Genomic DNA, 18,422 nt, shown 5'->3' with positions numbered 1-18,422 from the left:
CATGGAGAAATGAATCGGCAAGACTTCCTTACACAACAAAGTGTCGAGGTCCTAGCGCCGGACGTGTCATAACTTCTAATGCGTCTGGAAGTCACATAGTAGCCTAGAATTCATAGACGAGAAGAAAAGTTTTGATTTGCTTGACTTTATGAAAATGGTATCTACAACCAAGACCTGAGCTACAGATTTGGTTTAAAGGTGCAGGAAACTGTTTGTTTTTTGGCAAAGATAAAAATCCTGCTTGTTGACATGACAAGCTCTGAATGCATGACAAATATACAGTATCCATCAGTTTTACTGTGTGCATGTTACACAATGTGATTTCCTTTACAGCCCTTTTTTCCATTTCCCTCTACATTGTCAATGCATACAAACTGAAACAATGTATTAGTATACAAAGAGGACACATAGTCAACTATTATTCTTCAGATGTAGGCCTGACCTAGAAGCAGTTTTATATTTACAACAACAAAAATACAACTTTAAGAGACAATGATTATAGAAGGATTAGATAAGGGCATAAACTCATATTCATCTTTGTCTTCAGACACCCTTAAATGTTTGCTTGATGACAGTAGGCTACAGAGGCGAAAAAATGTTACAGCAGCTGGGACCCTGAGTGAATTTTTAAAGAAAACTCATGCATCATTTTGGTGCGTACAGAAACATTTTAAAAGGGGAGGGGCAGCCTCCCAACTGTTCTGATTATATTCATTATTTGTCTATGGAAGAAGCATTCTCTCAATATCACACATATTAGATTTGTATCAATTTGCAGATTAGTAGAGACATTTACATGACAACAAACATGCCAATTGTTCACATATGCACACCTGCAGTTTTTTAGCATCACAAAATTGACTATTTTTAGCATATTGCAAAGTAGGTCTGTGAAACGAAATGGCGAACAAATCAGCATCATCTTTCAACATATTTTCATAGTAAAATATTTAATTTCATTTTCTGAAAAAAGTTACATCTCAATAAGTGGCAAGTGTCTCACATACAAATTTCTTCATAATTTTGCAAGAATTGTCATGCCAATCTCCTGTGAAGGAAATGCAGCCGCAGTTCTCCCCTGAAGGATCCTCTTTTTTCCAGTTATCTGGCTCATCTATTCCATTGAGGTGTGATCTATCAAACCAGAAACTTTGAAAAGACAGTGATCATTAATGAGTGTTTTTTTCATGGGTGAGAGATATGCCTGAAGAGTATGTATGGGAGAGGAGAGATAGTCAAACACTTTAAATGAATTGAGTTTCTGAATCTGCTGGATTAATGAGTATCTATTTCTTTTCTAATACCAAACTAACAGCAAAATTATATTTGACAAGATCTCTGGCCATGAACCATTAAAATGAAACATCTCACAAGGAACCATACAGGAAACTGTGGCAAGGCAAGACAGGAACTGATAAAAAAATATCTGCAGTAGTGTTACCATGGGTGTGATTATAATCTATGACTATAATGTATCTATGTGTGTTATGAATGCAATTGCCTTAGGCGTGTCTTACACAGCTTTGGTGTCGCTGAGAGAGCTGCTGTCCACCCAACGCCACTGTCCCTCCACTGCCAGATCATTCAGTCCAATCCAGTGGGAGACTTGGTTTGATTTTGCAACCAGAAAGTCCTGATGGAAGAACAAGCAGTCTTTACTAAGGAAGAGGAAATTACTTTTGTACCCGTAATCATATAGACAAGTATTTGTGTTTTTTTTGTATTCTTTTTTTATCTTCATTTTGAATGCTTTTCATTTTTTAAGGGAAAGGGGGAAGCATAAGTCTTTTGCTGTGGAGGTTCTGACTAAAATCTTTCTAATACTATCAGTTGGAAGCCATGGAAGCCATTTACTTTGTCACAGTTATAGGCTTGTAGTAGTATCGACAACACAATCATTCATATACATATAGGCTATATATTCCCCACCTCCACATCCAGTTTACCTGCTCTTGTTTATCATTCACAATGGCTAGGTGACCCCCTAAGGTGATGCAATGGTCTCGACTCTGTTCCCAGTTTTTCTTGGAAGAGGGGAACAGGTAGCACTTTCCTCTGTGATGGATCCAGCCCTCAGGACAAACTCTACAACCACATTTAGCTTACAGGAAAATAATGCATTGTCACTTAGTACTCATTGTGCTTTTGTCACTTTGCTTGATAGTATCCCATGGTTTACCTCTTCTGTCTCTTCTTCTGCCCACTGATTTAATTACCGGATAACCCATTCACAACTAGAGTTACAAATATGACGAGTTTTGTGATGAGCAGAAATCGACTGCAATAATGTCCAAAATACAGATTTAAAATAAATTACACATTCAGTCCAACACAATAACTCTTTAGCTGTGACTTGCAGTGTCTCCAAACTCACTTGAGTCATTGAGAGTTGCCAACAAATCCATGTGCTGTTCATCTAGAAGGCCAAACCTGAAAACTGAAGTTGTGTATGTTTATAATGTATGTTTTATGTCTTACAACTGATATTGTACTACTAAAGAGACTTTCAAGGTACACATGCATTTCTGATCGAATAGAATGATAGATTATTCATTTATTTTTTATCACAAACAAAAGACAATTCGTAGCACAATAATTTCAGACTGATTGAAAACATACATTATGCAGTGTGGGGAGACTCACCAGTGTCATTCAAATCAGCTGACAGATTCTTACACCGAGCATCTAGCAAGGCATACTTCTTTTGTTCATCACTTCTTTTGTTTGTATCTAATTATGGACACATGTATCTGCATTTTAGTCTTATATCAGATACTTTACACTTTACAAGTACACATTTAAAAGTAGGAGTAAAGTTTCACAGTATAACAATATTATAACAGTATTTTAAAGCTAAATATAGTGCCATGTTTCTTATGTCATCCATCCCTGAGCAGGAGTGTCCAACACTCATCCTTGGCGACATGAACATCCACCTAGACAATCCCAACTCAGCTGACTTTTGAACCCTGGTTCACTCGTTCGACCTACAACAGGTCCCCACTCCTCCAACTCACAAAGCAGGAAAAGAGCTTGACCTCATCCTTGCTCGGAACTGCACCACGGACAACCTAACGGTAACCCCTCTGCATCGCTCGGACCACTTCTTCATTCGCTTCGATGTTCGGCTCATTGAGCAACCCTCTGTCCCCCCTCCGATGGTCTCGTTCCGGCGCAACCTCCGCAACCTCTCTCCCACCCACTTTTCCTCTCTGGTTTCTTCTGCTCTTCCACCTTTATCCACTTTCTCCTCACTAGGTGTCGATGATGCCACAGAATCACTCTGCTCCACTCTGAGCTCATGCTTGGACACTTTGTGTCCACTTTCCACCAGACCTGCTCGTTCTACCCAGTCTCATTCGTGGCTGAGTGATACCCTCCGAACGCAGCGCTCCAATCTCAGAGCGGCTGAGAGAAAGTGGCACAAATCTGCAGCACTGGACGATCTTGCAAGCTACCAGACACTGCTGGCCTCCTGAGAATCCAGCATCACTGCTGCTAAGAAGACTTTTTTCAACGACAAGATCAACGGTGCAACTGACGCTCGGAAACTATTCTCCACCTTCAAAACTCTGCTCTACCCTCCTCCTCCTCCCCCAGCTACTAACCTCACTGCTGATAACTTTGCTTCCTTTTTCACAGAGAAAGTGGCAGCCATCGGGAAACAGTTCGACCAACTGTCTCCCCCCCCTAAGGGCGCAACCGTCAATGGCTCATCATTTCCTTCTTTCACCCCTCTCAGCGAGAGTGAGGTCTCCAAAATCCTAACAGGTAGCCGTCCAACTACATGCCCGCTGGACCCCATCCCATCCAATATCCTTCAAGCCATATCGCCTGCCGTCTTACCGGCAATAACACAGGTGATTAATGCTTCATTTAATTCTGGAACATTCCCTTTTTCATTTAAAGTGGCTCGGGTAACACCGCTGCTCAAGAAGCCGTCTCTCGATCCCACTCAGGTGGAAAACTATCGACCGGTCTCACTTCTCACGCTCCTATCAAAAACCATTGAGAGGGCAGCTTCCAAACAGGTCACAGAGTTCCTATCAAGGAACAATCTCCTCGATCCAAACCAGTCTGGATTCAAAAGTGGTCACTCCACCGAAACAGCCCTGTTGTCTGTGACAGAGGCCTTGAAAACAGCTAGAGCAGCAGCTCAATCCTCAGCTCTCGTCCTGCTTGATTTATCAGCTGCGTTTGATACAGTCAACCACCGCATCCTTCTGTCCATACTGTCAAGTATGGGCATTTCTGGCAAGGCACACTCCTGGTTTGAATCGTACCTCACTGGGCGCTCGTTCAATGTGTCATGGCAAGGTCAGCTGTCTGTACCTCACCACCTTACCACAGGGGTGCCCCAAGGCTCGGTGATGGGACCACTTCTCTTTGCCATCTACACCACTTCGCTGGGCCCTATCATCCGCTCGCATGGTTTTTCCTATCATTGCTATGCCGATGATACTCAACTGTTTCTGTCTTTCCCTCCTGAGGACACCACTGTCTCGGCGCGGATCTCGGACTGTCTTGCTGATATATCCACATGGATGAAAAACCACCACCTTCAGCTGAACCTGGCCAAAACGGAACTGATGGTCTTTCCAGCCAAACAGGCCATCCACCACAACATCAGCATCAATATTGACTCCTTGTCTCTTGTTCCATCCAAAACAGCAAGAAACCTCGGGGTCATTATTGATGACCAACTGACTTTCACGGACCACATTGCCTCTGTCTCTAGGTCCTGCCGCTTTGCGCTATTCAACATCCGCAAAATCAGGCCGTACCTAACCCAGTATGCCACCCAGCTGCTGGTGCAAACCTTGGTGAATTCCCGCCTTGATTACTGCAACGCCCTCCTAACGGGCCTACCGGCTTGCGTGGTGAAACCACTACAAATGATCCAGAACGCGGCGGCGCGTCTGGTGTTCAACCAACCGAAGAGGGCACACGTTACCCCGCTTCTTATTGACCTCCACTGGCTGCCTGTAGCTGCTCGCATTAAGTTCAAGTCACTTATGCTTGCCTACAGAGTGCTTGATGGTTCTGCTCCCACCTACCTAAATGCTCTTGTAAGGGCAAATGTTACACCCAGGATGCTGCGCTCTTCTAGTGAGCGTCGTTTGGCACTGCCGTCTGTGCAAGTACGGCAGTCCAGACTATTCTCATTTGTAGTTCCACGTTGGTGGAATGAACTACCCAGCACTACCAGAGCAGGGGCGTCCCTCTCTACCTTTAAGAAGCTTTTGAAGACCCAACTCTTCAGAGAGCACTTCCCGTCCTAACTGGCACTTCGACTAGTAACTTGCAATTACAGCAGTTACATTTCTGCACTTCTTTCTTTCTTTTTTTATTTCATTTTGTTATATTTCTTATGTAAAGTAGTATTTATTTATTGTTACACCAGGTTATATTGCTCGTAGCTTGAATATTCTCTCCCTTGTACGTCGCTTTGGACAAAAGCGTCTGCTAAATGACTAAATGTAAATGTAAATGTTATAGTGATACACAGGAAAATATGTTAAAGTCCTTCTGCTATTGGTTAGGGACTTCCCACAGTGGCCAATCAGTGGCCAATCTTCTCACTATCATATGCAAGTACTCGTACCCAACAACCTATAACCTAACTAATATAACAACTGCCCAACCACATCCTGAGCAGCAGGATACAACAACAGCGCATAACTGGCTGGTGACAGCTGCAACATGCACTGTCTGTAGCCCAGAGTATTTGAACTATAACTGACTTTTGGCAGGAACAAATGTGCAGCTAGTCAGGAAACCACTAAATATACAACAACTATGACATAAATAAGGCTCATATATATATATTTATATATAAGACTCACATAGATATGTCATGGTTCCAAGAGCTGCCAGACTGAAAAGCAGAGCCAGTCCAACTATCAGTAGTGGAATCAGGGCCTTTGTGGATACGGTCGTCTGAGAGGCTGGACCTGAAAATAAAATTGTGGTCAATATCTTCACTAGGGTATACTCTTAGAAACAAATGGCATATGGAACATAGATCTACCTCAAACTAAATTAATTCTACCTTAATAAGCCTACTGTTTAGAATTGTAAAACTTCATTTGACAAGCTGAGTAACCCGGAAGGATACCAGGAACAGGACCAATTTCTGAGGTGTAATGGTAAACACTTCAAGGGCTTTACTGTGAGAAAAGCTATATAACCTTTTTTAACTGAGTGTATGTAAATCTCAGAATAAGCCTTCCTCTTTGCTTATGTTATAAATTATATGAGGTTTTTTTATATGTTCAATATTACTTCAGTGCAATTAAAGTAACATTATGTAACAATTTTACCTTAAAATAACTGACTTGTAATACAAAGAATGGCTTCTGTGCCACTGCCACAGCACGCCTGGTGCACCAGGTATACGGTCAAGGTGTTATTTTAATGTAAAATTGTTACATAATGATACTTTAAGGCTGCAGTGAGTTTGTGAACTAAGAAATTAAACTGAACACCTCCTGTATTAACAGAAAGGAAGTGAAATGCTTCATTATCATTCTACATCTAACTGACCGTTGTCTATAAATATTTTTCTTGTGTTTAACAGTCCTTCAGCTTATGGATCAGGCCTACTGAGTACAAGATGGTGAAGATTAATTTATGAATTTAATGCTCTGACTGCCATGGTCTACATCGATATTACAAGAAAACCTAAATGGTCACATTTAAACAATAAAAGTCCCCATACCTCTGTGGCGCTCATCAGGTTTATTCCCATGTACATTTCCATAGAGGGGGTCCATGATGCACAGGGAAACGCACTGAGTGAGACTGCTTGACTAGTGTGAACACTTATCATCAGAAACAAGGAAGGACCAAACTCTCACACACTCCTTTATATCATGATGAGGCTGCGGTGAGATTTGTTTTCTTTCTACCACCATGGTGTCTTCTGACTGCATTTCACAAGCCTACCCCTCAACGAGTTTGATTTTCCCAATGAAAACTGTTTGATATTATGTAGGCTAGCCTATACAGTACGTAACGTTAAGCAAATTGATCATAGTCTTGCCCAGCAAAAACTCCTTTGGGGTTTGGGGCTCACAGCGCCTCAGAAGAACACATAGGCTACAATACATCCGGTGCTGTAAAGAATTCTGAACAGTTAACCACGTGAAGCTGCTTTGTTGTGCTTGCTCATCCCAACTGTGGGGTGGCAGTGCAGTTTTATCAGAGTACTATACATTATGGATTCTATGAAAGATGTCTGAAAGTGATCTTGAAATCAGCTTCATCACTGTGACTGCTAAAAGTGTGCAGTGACTGTGTTGTTTTAGGTATTGAGTGAGGAACTGTCCATCTGACTCTACTGCCATGTGCAAACATAGGCAAACAATGCAGAAGGCTATCAGGCAGAGACATCTGAGCAGTCGGTTCTAGTTCCTGTGCAAAACATACATATATACATACAGTATATACACAGCCATGGTATTAGAGCGCTCTTGAGGTCTGGTCAGCTTTTCTGCTGACAAATCAATTGTCCACTGTAGGTTTTCAATGTTTTGACACCAAAACTTTTAAAAATGTACTTTAGTTTTATATAGGCCTATAGTGGTGTAACAGTGGAGTGACTATTAGTAACAGAGTTGCATGTAAAAACTGTTTAATTTATGTAAAGGGAATTCCTGATCATTAAGTATTTATTTTTGAAAGAAATGCACAAATAATGGAAGGTTTGACAATAAGTGTGAGTGAACACCTGGTGCTGTGAGTGGCAAATTGAACTGCTCATTCTCACGCTTTCACAAACTTACCTCAAGGGAAGTGATGCCTACACAGTGGTCACAGTTTTCCACAGAGAGTCTGATAACGCTTAAACTTCCCCTTGCTGAGCAGTACAATACCACAAGCATGCATGTAATATCAACACATCTTGAACCTATGCGAAACCGGGTACATTCTTTTATAGGCAATATAAATAAATAAAATAACATAAAGTGCAACGTGGATGGTGTCATGGATTTGAGTATCATTGTCTTTAGAAGGAGAATCATTGATGATGTGGGGCTTGTTTCACTGCGCACGGGAGTTGTCATTGTTTTTAGGGAATTGAGGAGCTAAATGAGTTCTTCTGCCACAGACTTGATACAGCAGAGTAGATGGCCGGTTGCTGTTCCACATAACGTTCCACCATGTCATGCATGGTATTCCAAAGGGTCGTGACATCATGGATTCATTTGTGCTTTGGTATATCTGGCATCTCTTGCTTGACTGTCAGAGCTTGGTGCATTGAGAGAGACTGCCCTCTTGGCTGCCATGTTCAGAATGCTTGCAAAGCATCCAATGTGGGGCCCAAATCCGTCAGCTTCACTGATGCGTTCACAACGTTTTGTGCATTATCTGTAGTGACTGGGATTGTGATATTTGGTGTCTCTAGTGTTCACTCAGTCGTAGCATTCATTAATTCTACGGCTAAGTGTCTGCTTGTATGACTCTCATACAGGGGACGCGTTTGTAACACATAACTCTTCATCTCCCAATGCAGTACATAGTGTACAGTCACAGTGAGGTAGCTTTCAGTTGCTCTGGAGGTCCAACTGTCAGTAGAGAGAGCTAGGTACGATGTCTGAATCAGTTCGTTTTCTATTTCCCTCTGTGTAGTTTTGTAGAGTTTGGGAATGACTCTGCTGCTGAAATGTTTGCCGGGGGGGGGGGGGGGGGGGGGCGGGGCTATGAATACTCCCACTGCTTTTCTTATTTTTTTGTGTCACAAATTGTTGATGGAAGGCAGCAGCGATAGACGGTTGTGTTTTTGCTAGGAGTGAACTCTCCTTGCTCCACCTGCAAGGGATACGGCTGGGTGAGGGCGACATAAATGTGATATCATGTTAGATGTCTTTCCATCTGAGGAGCCGACACTGACGAAGCAATGTCTGCAGACTTGTGCTTTGTTTGTTCACAGTCTTCTTACTCTCATCATCGTAAAGCACGCTTAATCCAAAATGTTCCCACACAGCGGATTTGAAAAGTGCCTGACTACCGATCCCCATTGCTTCTGTGAAACTCAAAGAATTGTTTTTAAGTTACTTTCCAGCTCATATTTGCATAAAGAGCGCTGATGGCGCTCCAGGTTAATTCTGATAGGCTCCAGAGATGTTCTGTGGATCTGAATGTACAACGTGCATGTAGTCAGCAGCGCAGTAAGCAAGTTTTGAAAATGATAGGATGTTGCCAGGCGTACCGTAATACCGTGGTTCACATGTGTGTATTGAACCATGGGGGGCGTACCAAATAAACTGTGTACCGTTGCATCAGAAGAGGCAATAAAGGGTATCTTAACACAGAAGGAGGACTCAGAGTGCAGAAGTTAAAGCAAAGACTGGTAAGTCAAGGGGATAAAGTTGATTTGAGAAATTATACTGTAAATGAAATTGGGGTGGATGTAAATTGTAGCTTCACTTGTGGGTGAGAGTGCTTAGAGAGCCAGGTAGAAGGTAAAGAAAGAGTGAGTGACCATGACATAGTTGCTGGCTGGGGAGGTGTCAGTCATGGACTCTGTTCATACCAGTTGAGGGAAATACTAGAGGGAGAACAGGTGACATACAGTACAAGCAGGTACAGAACGTGGGTCTTGATAAAGAAACAAAAGCAGAAGTTTACCTGCTTAAGCCTGCATATCTCTACTTAGCTCTCTACTCTTAATAACTAGCCATCAGCCAGCAGGCAGAAGTGGTAAAATCTTAAAGAGCATTTCTTGAAAGAAACTGAGAAAAGGCCAGCCACAGTGACCCCCATCGATGTGAAAAGGTGAAATGATCCATACACAGCGGTCTCTCTCTCTCTCTCTCTCACTTCTCTCTCTCAACACTTCTTCTTGTTGCACTTAGCAGCAAAAATGTTCATGCATCGAGGGAAATTATCTCATTTAGTAATACTTGTATGCTGGATGTTGCACTACATTATCTTGTGCAAAATTAAACACAGACAGAATTAGAGTAATTTCACAAATTTAATTTTCATTCAATTTTTTTCCAAAACAATGCAGAACAAAGTGTCGTACCACACAGTGCAACCTCTGCATTTCAGTGATAGAATGTACAAAATACAAAATAGTTAGCAATACAGTTTATTACAGCAAACTGAAGTATATTTAGTCGACACATAAATGCTTGCCCATTTAGAGAGCAGAGGATTGTAACCCTAACCCTAACCCTAACCCTAACCCGATCCTTGGTGCGCTCCACAAGTCTGTGGCTAGGCAAATTCCTAGTAAACGTTCCCAGGCAAGGTGATAATCACTCACCTAGCCGCAGGGTCCACGAGAGAGCCACCCTACATCCAAAACATGACCCTGCCACTGCTCACCTGAGCTGTTTACCAATCCCAAGGAGCCAATGAGCAGCGGATAGGCAAACCACTGCCCCCTCTAGTGGATGGGATGGTAACATGGTAGTGTGGTGTCTCATCTAAAATGCACTTAGCGTACCTGTCCTAACATAGAAACAAAAATGCTTTTGTGCATTTCCAAAATTTCCCCCAAATTCCGTGTGTTCAGTATAGGACACATCATGCACAAAATTGTAAGTGGTAGGCTATGTAAGGAATACAACAACAACAATAATTGACCTTACATGATACATACACTAAAAAGAGACTGTGTGACCGAACCCAGTCTCCTATTTGGGTGTTATCACAGCAACTTATCAACATCACAACCAATGTCCTCCTTTGGAACTGGTATGTACAGTATATGTTGCATTTTGAAGGGCGGTGCCTTAAAAAGGCATGCAGGTGTTCAAAGTGGTTGTGTCTAAGAACGAGAACTATGTGTGTAATGTTTTGCGAAAAGTGTTTTGTCCTTGAAAACTGAGTGAATAAGCGTGTTGTTTTGCAGATTTGGTGTGCTGTTTTGCTGTTTGAGTGACATATTTCAGAAATCGTGTGACATAAAAATGTTGTGTGAGCATTCATGGTAAAACAAGTGTGTGTGCCCAGTGTAGGTGCAGTGTTAAGCCACTAGATGGCAGCCTTTTCCAAACAGAGAGATAATATTCAGACTGCTGAGCTTGTCTACTCAGTTATGCACACTATGGAGCTTCTATGGTGATATGTTTTGGTTTTCATAAATATCGATTGAGCTGATTAGTCACAATAAGTAGACTTTTATTCCCATCTTTAATCTAGAAGTGAATTATGGAATTACACCTTAATGTAAAATGGTACTGGATGTGGGACACTCTTTTGGTGGCTTACTAATAAACACTGTTGAGGGTGAAATTCAAACGAGTTGAAAAATAAAATTGACCAAATTACTGCATTAAATAAAAGGACACACACACACACACTCACACACACACACACACACAGTCTGAAAGCTGTGAACATGTAAAGGCAAACATCTTATCATCTCAGCATTCACAATGGCAGAGAGAGAGAGTGAGGGAGAGCTCCTCATCTGGCTTATCTTTTGTGTTCACTTTGAGCGAGTGGAACTGTCTGTCCGTCACCTACCCAGTGCTGCTGTGTCATTGTCCCTGGAAGTAACGCAAGTAGGCCTGTCACTCAAAATGGTCCGCTCTTTCCTAATTCTTTCCTAACACAAGGTCTGGGTCGATCTAGACGTCGCTAAGTGATAATTCAGTCTGGGTAGATTCACTTGAGCATGAGTATCTTTTCTTCACCCCCCCCATAGAATCTCTAATGTATTTCATTGTTCCCTGTCTACTGAGGGAATGAGGGTGCTATTTCAGATTGAAATAGGAGGAATTCTTTGTCAAAAACAGATGGTTATTCTCTACTTTCATTTACATAACTAGAATTGAAGTGGACTACTTATTCTCTGTAGCACATGGACCTCAAGGAATTCCAGGTAGCATGGCATTGTGTGTGTGTGTGTGTGTGTCGGTGTGTGTGTGTGTGTGTGTGTGTGTGTGCGCGCGTGTGTGTGGGTGTGTGTGTGCATGTGTGTGTGTGCATGTGTGTGTGAGCGTGTGTGTGTGTGTCTGTGTGTGGGCACATGTTTTCGGTATGGTGGCCTACATCTCTGCCTTGCTCGACGAGGGATGTGTGGATAACATCTCCCACCATCAGGCTCTTCCTTCCATTAACAATCAGAGGCACTAGCTGAAGGACGATGTTACTACTACGTGCACTCTAGGCAGAGCTGTTGTTTCATATAAATAATTGTAAGTAACGTTAACGGCGCTGGACTGGTGGTCATCTCGAGAGCTCATTAGCAAATGTTTCCTCTGCCCTTGTACGAATTGAGTTGTGTGGCTGCAAGCAAGCATGGGGGCATTAATCGGCAACACATCGAAAGTGAGCGAAGTGTCGAGGTCCTAGCACCGGACGTTTCATAACTTCTAATGCGTCTGGAAGTCACATTGTAGCCTAGCATAGAATTCTTAGACGAGAAGAAACATTTTTTGATTTGCTTGACTTTATGGAAATGGTATCTACAACCAAGGCCTGAGCTACATATTTGGTTTAAAGGTGCAGGAAACAGGTTTTTTTTGGCAAAAGATAACAATCCTGCTTGTTGACATGATGTAGCTCTGAATGCATGACAAATATACAGTATCCACCAGTTTTACTCTGTGCATGTTATACAATTTCATTCCCTTTAAACCCCTTTTGCCATTTCCCTGTGATGATGATTTCCCACGTCACCATAGAAACTGCCAGTGGGTGTAGTTGTCGTAAGCAGAACTCTACTCTCTCCCATGCTAGTGTCTGCATTGAAACTTTGCTTTCATTCTTTTGCAAATGTCTGATTGGAAGGACGTGTCGTTGTAGATTTGGTGGAAGACGGGTTAATTGATAAAAAAGTGGAAACTATCTTTTTCGGTAACACTTTATGTGGATAGTTCACCTACAGACTTCACAGATGGTTTGTTGAAATTCAAGTTTAGTCTTTTTTTCTTGTTCACTGAACATCACCTTAAGCCAGGGGTTCTCAAACTTTTGCAAGCTGGGCCCCCCCCCAAAGCTGGTTAGGTGTAGTTGGGTTGCGTCCGAATGCGTTGGTCCGTTGAAGGCGACGGATCACCATTCACTTTGAATGGGGTGACGTTTGTTAACAGGTTGGCTTATACCTTCTGCCTACCTGCACAACGGAATAATGATTCAGAGGAATGAACAGACGTTTAGACGTTTGTCTCTTTAGCCATCAATGCGTGGCATTATTTATTAAAGTACAACATGCTGCTCTCCGTGAGAGGTAACAAGTGAATGAGAGAGGGTGAACATCCCCCTGACTGATGTGACTGATGCCATATGTGACTGATGCCATATGAGGCGAACAGCGCCTCCTCCTGGACAAATATAATTACATACATACATTCATACACTTATCCACTCTCAACAGACGTCATCCTTTTACCGAACTGAACGGAGCCACAATTCAGTTCGGCAAAGGATGGCGACACCTCATTCAAGTGAATGGGGATCTGTCGCCCTTAACAAATCAACGCATTCCGACGCAACCGTGTGAATAGGCCGTAAGATGGGGAACAGATATAATACACAGGTGAAGACAATTCAGGCAAAACAATCAGCGAGATAATGGGGAACAGATGCATAGGCCGGGAAAAAGCAGAGGGCAGACGGCCCATTCACACGGTTGCGTCGGAATGCGTTGATCCGTTAAGGGCGAACTGAATTGTGGCTCCGTTCAGTTTGGCAAAGAATGACTTCACCCAATTCAAAGTGAATGGGGATCCGTCGCCCTTAACGGATCAACGCATTCGGACGCAACCGTGTGAATGGGGTCAGAGTCTCCGGACAATGACAGAACGCACATGGCCTGATCACAGAAACAAAACAACCAGATTTAAATTATTTTTAAACATAATTAAATTAAACAAACAGGGGGAACACATGGCATAACAAAACACATGCAGCGATCACAATGAAAAATGTCTCTTAGATCGCAGGGATCTTAACAAACATAGCCTCAGGTCATCCTCGATCTGTTTGCGGTTGCGATATTTAGCAAAGTAGTCCTTAGATTTGGCTACGAATGGGCCTACTGCAAGTGCAGTAAGGTAATCTATAAGTAAGAAAGGAGTGAGTCTTTAAAAAGACTGGGCATCATTTTCGAACATTTGCCTAAGTGTCTTCTTAAATATCGTCTTACGGATTTCAAAAGTCCAACCTAAGAAAATATCTCCGCCGGATTCATGAACGCCTGGAAACGTTCTCTGCACAAAAGCAACTTCAGACTGATCAAAATCATGTCAAAGCGGAAAGCAAGCACCGGTCGAGTAAACGCAGAACTAACTTCACCAGTGCAGAGATGGAGGTATTGTTACAGAACGTAGATGTGTCCGTTCTATTTCACTATGGCTATATCCACGCAATTGAGTTTAGTGTTTATTTATTTATTCACTTACATTTGCAGTGTTCGTGTAGTGCTTTTATTTATTTTAGGACATCACGATGCCTCGTAGAATCATGACTATAAATGTGAACGTAATTGATACAAATATTTTCATACTTTTTATATTTATAATTATTTAAATCTGAGGATGTCTGTAGAATTGATGTGAACGCAATCACCAACGATTTCTCACAAATTCAGTCCTTAAACATGTTTTTTAGCCTGATATTTAGCGTTCTTAAATTCTGGTCCAAGTTAAGAAAGAATCCCAGATGAGAAAACTTTCATGAATGCCAGAATTGTCCCGGAAACCCACTGTTTATAAAGCAATGAATATATGAATGCTCGAGGAAACGAGAGAGATCACACAAACTCTGCAGTGTGTCATCTCAGTGAGGGTGAGCGCTTACCATGCCTGCAGTTATTTTTATACACGGAAGCCTATGTGCAACTCTCGTTTAAATGATGACTCTCAGTTTTAATTGGTGGATCAGAAAACAAAACTGTGTATTTGATTTGTTTGTGTCAGTCCAGCCCCTTGCATTTCGCCACGGAGGGAGCTTTCACTAACCATTAACGTTTTTTTTTCTCTGTTTGTGACATCACGCCCCCCAGGAGAGTGTCCGCGCCCCCCACATTGAGAACCACTGTCTTAAGCAGACCCAACAGCTAACCATAACTGTAGTCAACAGACTTTCAATGGATAGTCTGAAGATAGTCTATAGGGGACAATCCAAATGAAGTGTGACCTTTTTTCACTGTGATTTTTTTAAACCAAGACACTTTTATCCGAAGCAACTTACAATTGAGAAACAATAATCAAGCTACTGTATGTTAGAGACATGCTGATAGTAAGAATGAATAAAGAGTAGTTAGTGAAGGCAGGAGATAACTATAATCTGTACCAAGAGTTTGGTGAGTCAGGAAGGGCCACATTTTTCTCATGTTGTAACGCGCAAAGCAGCACAACCAGGAAGAAGAGGTAACATGGTCAGAGAAGGTTAGCCTCAGTCGTGTTGTGCTCAGCCACAGAGGTCAGGGTGAGAGATGAAGAGGCCATGCTGATGTTGTGCTCAGCCACAGAGGTCAGGGTGAGAGATGAAGAGGCCATGCTGATGTTGTGCTCAGCCACAGAGGTTCCATTGATCTGCCCATGTAATGTGATCATTTCCTGTTTTGCCCTTTTTCTTAACCAGAATTGATCGGCGCTTCTTACCATCACTCGCCATCTGGTCACGGTGAAACATATCAGGATGACCATCTCTGTGGCCCATGGCGTGGACAACGCCACTCTGAAAGATCTGGTCAATCCACTGACCACTGTGGTTCTTCCTGTGATATACCTGGTGGGGTTCGTGGTCAGCACCCCGTGTAATCTCCTCTGCTTCATCCTGCTCTGCACTTGCATCAAGCGGAAAACCTCCACCATCATCTTCGCCATCAACCTCTCGCTGGCCGACCTCCTGTACAGCGTGTCTTTGCCGCTCCAGGTACGGATGTGTCACTTTGAGCTCTGACATGATAGTATAACCAAGTGCCATTTCAAAAAGAAGCTATTTCAGAAATGGGTTTGGACCATCACGGGGTAAGGATGCATTTTTTTTCTTTTCTGGCTAACAGATACTGAACCGCTCATATACTCATTAATGATTTTCAAAGTTTCTTAAAGTTGAAAGTCATGAACTGATTCATAAACAGCATTTTGTGTTAACAGCACTGACAGTTGACTATGTTTTTGCATGTTATATACATGACAGAGGAGAAGGCAACTGTTTATAACACACTGCCTTGGTAAATGGAAAATACATCACCATAACCCCTTGTCTAACCTTAATCCAAATGTCATGTCAATACAAAGTATCAGTGTACTGTCAATCAGATGTTGTTCTGCCACTCGATATGTGAGGCATTACTTAATAATACAGTTATGCTGGAAAAGCCACCTCAAAATACACAGTGTGTGTCTATGCTGCCTTACTATGACTGTGACAGGGTGTTGCAAAATCTGAGGTGCAAATGTATTTTTGGAAATGTGCGTATGTATTTGTCTTTAGTTGTGAACTTGAAAGAACACTTTCATTGTATCAGACAAAGAAATAAGGTACTTTTGTCACAAGCTAAAATAGGGAGAAAATCGTTTTTTAAAAGAAGTAAAAGAAAATGTAGTTGCTTCATATTGTGTCTTGCCATGTTGTTCTCACATATGTAACAGCGCGTGTTTGTTTCACACTCTTGTCCTCACTTCCTCATTTGAGAAATGACACGTGAATTTCTCTCAAGAGAACAAAACTGTACCCTGGTAGAGATAGTCTCAGAATTTGTGTGTATCTGTAGAGACAATCACATGTAAATTAATTTCCCCAAAATAAGATGGCTTATAGTACAGCGTGTCTTTGCCATTCCAGGTACGGATGTGTCACTTTGAGCTCTGACGTGATAGTATAACCAAATCCGAGTACCATTTCAAAAAGAAGCTATTTCAGAAATGGGTATGGACCTGATCTTGCACAGGTGCAGGAGATCCACAAAAAATGTGGACCCGATTCTTCCCTGAGACCACTGTCATTTGGGAAACTAGATGCTTAAAAAGTCCTCTAAAACATAGAAACCTCTTGGATGTATTTCATCTTTAAAATTGTCTTTCACAGGTGTCCTACCTTTTCTTGGGCCATGACTGGCGCTTTGGCGCGGTGGCGTGTGGCATCACCACGGTGACCTTCCGCTGCAGTATGCAATGCTCCATCCTCATCACCTGCGCCATCGCCATGGAGCGCTACCTCGGCGTGGTGCACCCCATAAAGTCCAGACACTGGTGCACGCCATGGCGCACCGGCCTGGTGTGCCTGCTGATCTGGGGCCTGGCGTTGGCCGTGCAGACGCCCATGATGCGGCATGACCTGACACTGCGCGTGGAGGAGCTCAACCTGACCACCTGCTTCGACGTGATCCCACGCGGGACCTTCGGAAGCCGCTCGCTCGCCTACTTCTACTTCGGTGCCGTCACCCTGCTCTTCGGCGCCATGCCGTTGGTCATCCTCGTGGCGTGCTACGTGGCTGTGACGCTAGAGCTCCGCCGCTCGCCGCCGACATGCAACGAGGGCCAATCGCGACGCTACGCGATGGTCATGTGTGCCACGGCGGCGGTGTGTTTCATCCTGTGCTACCTGCCCAACGTGGTGCTCCAGTTCCTGCACCTGGCCTACCGCGCGAGCGGTATCAGCCTCTACCCCTACTACAAGCTCACTCTCGGCATCAACAGCCTCATCTGCTCCGTGGACCCCTTCGTCTACTACCTGGCCTCACAGGAGTTCCGCAACACCTTCCAGAAGGCTCTGCGCCCATTCCACTGCTGCAGCCAATGCAAGAGAGACACGCTGTACACTCCTTCCGAGGTGGTCAACTTCACCAATGCCCCAACATGCAACAGCAGCAAGCTGTGATTCCAGACTTTCGCCACACCCAGGTCCGGAACACGCGTCTCTGTTAAAAGACAATGTCCTCACGGTTTAATACAATTTAAAATCCTGCAGAGGCTACAATTTTCCAAGACAAAATTGCACAACATTTTTCCAGATTACTCACCTCTGTGAGATAAATGTGAGTCCAAGGAGGCTTCCTTATCACATAGTTATGCTCTTTGCCCCAAACTGCAAGATTATTAGGGCGAAATGTTTTTGTCTGTGATCTTGGAGGTTCAGATAGATCCAGACCCTATTTTAATAATTTTGGCACTATCTGAAGAGCTAAGGAAAAAGAAAGAGGTGCCCTCCTTCAAAAAACTGGCTGACTGACTTGACAGATAAATCAAATATATTCTGAAAGACAAGCTGAGGGACTTTCAGAAAATGTGGCAACCTTTGGTCTCTCATCTTGAAAGAGACCCAAGTAAAATGCACTCCTAGGGAGGGATGGGTGGGTTATGGTATGGGAAGGGAGGGGGGTTGTGGTGGGAGGGTGTGCTCTTTTTTTTGTATGGTGTCTAACATTTGTCTTGTTTGGTTTTTTGTAAAATGAAAAGGAAACATATAATTGTCCATTGTCAATTTCACTGTTATAGGACATGTTTCTC

The 18,422-nt window shown here is 42.9% G+C and overlaps 2 protein-coding genes and 1 long non-coding RNA gene across 3 annotated transcripts; 1 reads left to right on the top strand and 2 right to left on the bottom strand.

Moving 5' to 3' along the window:
• Positions 1 to 933: 933 nt before the first annotated feature.
• On the bottom strand, positions 934 to 2,513 carry LOC105905615 (CD209 antigen-like protein E). Its single transcript, XM_031559051.2, has 4 exons — positions 2,375 to 2,513; positions 1,947 to 2,101; positions 1,518 to 1,633; positions 934 to 1,149 (listed from the first exon to the last, which is right to left on the bottom strand). Exons 1-4 carry the CDS (start codon positions 2,403 to 2,405, stop codon positions 981 to 983), a joined length of 471 nt encoding a protein of 156 aa, XP_031414911.2. The 5' UTR covers positions 2,406 to 2,513; the 3' UTR covers positions 934 to 980.
• A 193-nt stretch (positions 2,514 to 2,706) lies between these two features.
• LOC122128592 lies at positions 2,707 to 6,801 on the bottom strand. The gene is made up of 3 exons (XR_006151470.1): positions 6,722 to 6,801; positions 5,847 to 5,954; positions 2,707 to 2,730 (listed from the first exon to the last, which is right to left on the bottom strand). It is a non-coding gene; the product is annotated as an uncharacterized LOC122128592 (long non-coding RNA).
• Positions 6,802 to 12,261: 5,460 nt separating this feature from the next.
• On the top strand, positions 12,262 to 17,793 carry LOC105905616 (P2Y purinoceptor 8-like). Its single transcript, XM_012833647.2, has 3 exons — positions 12,262 to 12,308; positions 15,606 to 15,843; positions 17,002 to 17,793. The coding sequence occupies exons 1-3, from the start codon at positions 12,262 to 12,264 to the stop codon at positions 17,791 to 17,793; spliced, it is 1,077 nt and encodes a 358-aa protein (XP_012689101.2).
• Positions 17,794 to 18,422: the final 629 nt, after the last annotated feature.

Source organism: Clupea harengus, chromosome 21, assembly GCF_900700415.2.
Source record: "Clupea harengus chromosome 21, Ch_v2.0.2, whole genome shotgun sequence".
NCBI classification, from domain to species: domain Eukaryota; kingdom Metazoa; phylum Chordata; class Actinopteri; order Clupeiformes; family Clupeidae; genus Clupea; species Clupea harengus.
Note: the sequence above shows the minus strand (reverse complement) of the source record. Positions and strands in the feature narration are given on the sequence as shown.